Here is a 6,032-nt window from a genome sequence, read left to right as displayed (position 1 = left end):
TTTCCACTTTTCTAATATTTTCTTAATTTGTATTGAAAATAAATGCCTTTCCGATTTGATATGTGATGGGAAAACGGAGAAGATTGATTTCGGCGAAAGCCGGACTCGAACCGCGGGTCGATTTGTGTCAAAAATAGATGCCGTGCGTCTTACCCCTATACTACTGTCGCTCTCAATGAAATGGCGATTGATTTACGTAATTTTGTCTTTCCGACCTATACGTTTACCAAGTAAAGCGGTATATTTGTACTTAATGTAATTGGCATCTACTCCAGTAAAAAATTTCTGAGGACCCACCCACATTTTGTTTGCTTCCGACGCCCATGGATTAAACGTTGATTAAAATTAAGATACAATTTATACAAAACGAAATTCCCATTAAAGAAATGCTTTCTAAGCAAAATCATACAAAATTTCGTTCAAAATTATTTCTGACTTTCTGTCTTCTGACATATTGCGCATATTTTCACTTTTCATAATCAATATAGCCTAGATTGAATTTAAAAATAACGTTATAATATTTAAACATAAACAGGAACTTCCTGTAAATGCTCTGAAAGTCCGAACCATATACAGAAAATGCTTTCACACTAGAAACGAACCGAACATTTGTTCAGTTTGATCCGGACCGAGACTGACTCTTTTCGTCGGACCAAATTTCGTCTGTTTGGTCCGGACCGTGATCCGGGGCAGGTTTCACACCAGCAATTTTGATTCGGACTAAAATGAAAAGTTCGAAAATCCGGACCAAACAAGGTAGGTGTGAAAACGCCCTAAAACAAGCCATTTTTAGGTATTCAACGTCACAACAAGACCTGGAATGTGTGTTCAGAAAGTAAATAGTCAATTTAAATGCGTTATATCTCCAACACTTTAACCTCTTAACTGTCACCGTCCTGCTGGCGGGACACCTGGTGCTCTTTTTTTTGATCGCCTTTTTTTCACATCATATATTTTAGTAATTATCATAAATTCGGTATCATTCGAATGCTTACGAACTCAAAATTCATCCTGTGAAAAACGTTTTTGAAATTGGACGTTGCGTTACCATGGAAATGGTACTTTAAATTCTTTTAGCAGGCTCCTCCCCCTAGTGGGCGGTGTCATGTTTCATATTACAACATTTATTTTAACTACTTTATAATCAAAATCTTTTCTAATCTTGACAAAACACATATCGTCGGAAAGTTCAGAGTCTCAAGGTTCCAAATTTGGTGACCGTTTTGTGATGGAAGTGACATTTGGGCAGAAAATTACAGGAAAATGCATCAAAAAAACAATCAATGGAATTTCAATGACACCCGGTGGCTGTTTTTGGTACAGCGCCTAAACTAAATCTCATGGGAACTTCAATTTTTGTGATATCAACTTCAAATTTGGAACACAACTTGGTTAGACATATGGGTTTGATTTTATAGTAGTTTTAGAGTAAAACATTTTTGTAAAATATACATTTTATAGAAAATAGAAAATATTTAGTACAGATTTTTTTGTTTACAGTAAATTTAAACTTCCATAACTTTTTCATACTTTCATACTTTGAATTCACTTCAGCAATAATCTGCCGAGTGTCTCCTTTAAAACAAGACCATATTCCAAAGTATTTTTTAATTACAGCCCTTTAAGTTTGGATAGTGTATTTTCATGTGAATTCTCAAGAAGGGTGGTGATAGAATAAGGGGTTAATAAAATATCACATTCTGAATCACACAACGAAAGTGCACAATGTCTTACTTTGCTGGGACAGAGCGTTATGAATGAAACTGGCTGTGGGATAGAAAAACGGTGTGATATCGAAGTCTCTGTTGTCTGGAGCCTCCACGCCATGATACTCTACACCTGCATCCGAGTAGAAAGCGGCTCCGGTGTCGATGTGAGCGGGTCCATGGGCAGCGTTGACGATGTGACTGATTCCTAGGCGGCGTAGAAGCGTCTTGTCTCTTGCTGTTGGACTGAGAGAATCACTCAAGAGTTAGTTTTCCGCAGTTGCTCTCAAATCAAGCTGCATTTGTGATCAATTATGTCAAACCTGGCACTATAGATCTAAAGGAGCCATTTCTAAACTGAATATAACTGAGATTTGAACTAGCAAAGATAAAATCTGTTGGCTAAATCTGTTCTTTACCCCAAGTTATCATGTGTCTGAAATACTTCAGAAGACTTGTGAAGTGACTAACACTGATGATCTCTTCATCTCCTGCTAGTGGGTGGGATATATTAGGCAGCAAGTGAACATTTCGTCCTCAGAGTTGATGTGTTAGAAGCAGGAAAAATGGGAAGCGTAAGGATTTGAGCGAGTTTGACAATGGGAAGAAGGCGTGGCGGCGGAGGCAGTGATGCTTTGGGCAATGTTCTGCTGGGAAACCTTGGGTCCTGGGATTTGATGTTATCAGTGTAACTGCGTTCACACCAGACGCAACTTAAATCACACTATTCGCCTGTAGTTGAACGCTTGAACATTTTGAGTTTACTTGATTCATTCGCACGTGACATTCACTTCACAACAGATGCAAATTTGCATCATGGGAGGGGCTTGTTGTGAAATGGCTGACATGGATTGTTTTAAAATACGGCGAATAAGCTCAATTTGACGGCTTTAACTAGCTTGTAGTCTCAATAGGCCTTCGTAGAGCTCAAATTGAGTAAAGAGCGTCTTTTACAACTCACCAGACTGTCCGACCTCCTCATTCGCTTTCTTCCAAGCAAGATCCTTTTATTCCTGTTTCTATAAAGTATGAAGATGTATCGTACAGCTCCGGGTATACACATGTGATTTTGTCCTCATTGTTGTCACTACTAAAGCAAGCTCCTGATTGGTTAATGCGGCGCGAATATCCGCCAAAGTTCAGATTTTTCAATTTGCGCCGTCTCATTCACGCGAATCACGGCGCAGAATGTCTATTCACGTCTTTGCATTGACTTAACGTGTAAATCACTCGCACGAAATGCTTCATTTGCGTCGTGTTTGAACGGACCATTAGCATTTTTAATGCATTGTTCATGGAATGTTTTTATTCTAAAACATTTTAGTTTGCCGTTTGTGTATCTTTTTTTTTTAATGTACTGAAAGTTTTTTCAGAGAAAAATTCAAAAGTTACATTCTCATAAAATGTGCTAAATTAAAATGGAATGTTCTCTTAACGTTTGTATAATCAAGAAAACATTTAAAAACTTGGTGTTTTGAACATTTTGAACACATTCAGAAATAACTTGATGGGAATGTTATCAAAACATAATTTTTTGTTATTTTTTCCCACTGATATTCTTGTCATTTTAAAGGAAGGCACGCCACTTTTTAAAAAAAAAAAATAGGCTCATTTTCCGTCTCCCCTAGAGTTAAACAGTTGAGTTTGACCGTTTTCGACTCCATTCAGCCGATCTCCGGGTCTGCATCTCGCTCAAAAAATGACCAAAGAGTTTTAATATTTTAGCGGTTTAAAACTTGACTCTTCTGTAGTTACATCGTGTACTAAGACCGACGGAAAATGAAAAGTTGACAAAAAATATAGAAACTCTTTGGTCATTTTTTGAGCGAGATGCTAACGGTCTAATCAGATTCAATGATCTATGCTAAGCTATGCTAAAAGTGCTAGCGCCAGACCCGGAGATCGGCTGAATGGATTCGAAAATGGTAAAACTCAACGGTTTAACTCTAGAGGAGACGGAAAATGAGCCTTTTTTCCAAAATAGTGGCGTGTTCCTTTAAAGGTTTTGTACTGTACATGTCAAAAATACTGTTAATTTCTTATCGAGTCGAAGAAAGTGGAAAACATTTATTTACATTTATGCATTTAGCAGACACTTTTATCCAAGGCAATTTACAAATGAGGAACAAATTTGCTAACCATAGAGCTAACAATATTCATAATTCATATTCATACACAGTGCCAGGTTTATTAGACAACTAGATAATTAAATTAAAACATAATTGAAAATTTAGCACATATCGAAAGATTAAAAGCGGCGCATTCGAGTCTTGTGGTGTTATACGTACGCATCACTGATGTAGATGTTGGGCCAGACTTCATTATAGGCGCCGGAGGGTTGTCGGTTCTTTAGCAGGAGGGTCAAAAGGTCACAGATGGGCGGAGTCTCATATCCGACTTCCTGTGTGCTCATCCTTTGAAATAAAAGAGCTGGATGTAGGATAAAAACACACACGTCACTGTGTTGCATTAAAGTGTTTTTGCTATTCTGTTGTTAACAAACTCGCGTTGTGTTTCTCTGAACTCTGAGTTTGTCGTCGACGTACAGCCACGTGTGTGTGTGATTGTGTGATGCAGTAAGTGATACGTGTCTCTATTTTGGCCTCTTTGCGTGTCAAAGTGGTAAATATAGATGAGAGACGGACAGACAGACAGCTGAGAATCCTCCATGATCTCATTTAGGTAGATTTACATATTAAATTTGTTCTTTTAATAAAGTATATTTGATCAAATATATTAAGGGGGACTTATTATGCCCCTTTTTACAAGATGTAATATACATCTCAGGTGTCCCCAGAATATGTCTATGAAGTTTCAGCTCAAAATACGCCACAGATAAATTATTATAACTAAGGTTGGGTAACCGTTCACATTTTAACCGGTATCGGTACCTTTTTTCGGTACTTTTGGGATGTTTACATCAATAACTGTGCAAAACCTGTAAGTTGTTTATAGAAGAGTTATTGACATTATGCCAGAGCTGCCCTGGTCACTGTCTGCCATTGTCTGTGATGTTTGTTTACTGTAATATTTACTAATAGTAGGCTACTAGCTACTTAATTTAATTCATAAAAACATTTACATTTAGTCATTTAGCAGACGCTTTTATCCAAAGCGACTTACAAATGAGGGCAATAGAAGCAGCTAGAGCAGTCCAAGGGCAACAATATCAACAATATGCAAGTGCTGTAACAAGTCTCAGTTAATCTAGCACAGAACAGAATTTTTTTTTTATAATTTTTTTTTTTATAAATAAATTAGACAGACAGACAATGAATAGAGTGATAAGTGCTATTCTCGCCTTATTCAAATAAAAATAAAATAAAACAACCATATTATTATTATTTCTCTGAAAAGATTTCCCACAAATTATGTGTTGTGTATTTTCTGGTAATCAAATGAAGACAAAAGACATTAATCTTTTAATATAATTAAACTTTTTCTGTCAAACAAAGTGCTGCACAACTGAGCTTTATACGGTTAAAATTAAAACGTAAATTATTACTTAAAAAATAAAGTTTTGATAAGTTATTATTATTATATTACATTAGTGTTAGTATTATTATTACATTGAGGTGCATCTAAATTCTACCGTACAACAGTGATGTATTTGTCAAGTTAAGCAGAACTTTTATTTTGACGTGTTGCCGTGAAGACCTTTTGAGTTTCTGTGTGTTTATGACGGTAGTTTTTCTCAAATGAAACGGTAAAATTATCATAAAGTGACTTTCGGTGGCTCTGGAGATGACGTTCCTGCGTTCATGTCCTCATATGAGATGGAAACATGCGAGCGTCACGTGCGATTCTGAGTGTGTGTGTGTGTGGTAAACGACGCGTCTATGGCATTCATTCTCACTGACACACGCAGGATTCGTATTTAAATAGTCTTTTTGTGGTTTAATATTCACAGACACTAGTCTATATCACCAGATGCGTTCTCAGGTACAGAAATTTGGTACTGTTTGATTTAATGTGAATCGCTAGTACTGACGTATTTCGGTCGGTGCCCTTAAAAGTACAGAGTTCGGTACCCAACCCTAATTATAACATGTTGTAAATGCCCATTTTGGAAGGAAAAACGTGCCGTTTTCATGCATGTATCTTTAAATGCAAATGAGCTGCTGCCCCACCCCCTATCCAGAAGAGGGCGGAGCCTATACAGCTCGTGTCTTGGATACTCTAAGTAAACTAAAACATCTGTTTGGTTTTGATTTTCATCTCTATCACGCTCACGCTCACATGACATTGCAGTTTCTTCATCATCATGAAAGTTTAAGATCTGCATGCGTTTTAAAGCCATATAAGTCTAAACTTCTGAGATATGGT

At 36.9% G+C, this 6,032-nt stretch overlaps 1 protein-coding gene across 1 annotated transcript in view; it reads right to left on the bottom strand.

Annotated features, from left to right (window-relative positions):
• LOC307143771 (dual specificity phosphatase 29) overlaps positions 1–4,119 on the bottom strand; it is a gene marked incomplete at both ends in the record, with an annotated part of 5,073 nt that extends 954 nt beyond the window's left edge. The window contains 2 exons of the mRNA XM_079845533.1: positions 1,735–1,952; positions 3,995–4,119. Of these exons, the coding sequence (XP_079701659.1) occupies positions 1,735–1,952; positions 3,995–4,119 (343 nt within the window). The remainder of the gene's footprint in view (positions 1–1,734; positions 1,953–3,994) is intronic.
• Between the last annotated feature and the right edge of the window lie 1,913 nt (positions 4,120–6,032).

This window comes from Gobio gobio, assembly GCF_949357685.1.
Source record: "Gobio gobio genome assembly, chromosome: 20".
Taxonomy (NCBI): Eukaryota; Metazoa; Chordata; class Actinopteri; order Cypriniformes; family Gobionidae; genus Gobio; species Gobio gobio.
This window is presented reverse-complemented; position numbering and strand designations above follow the sequence as displayed.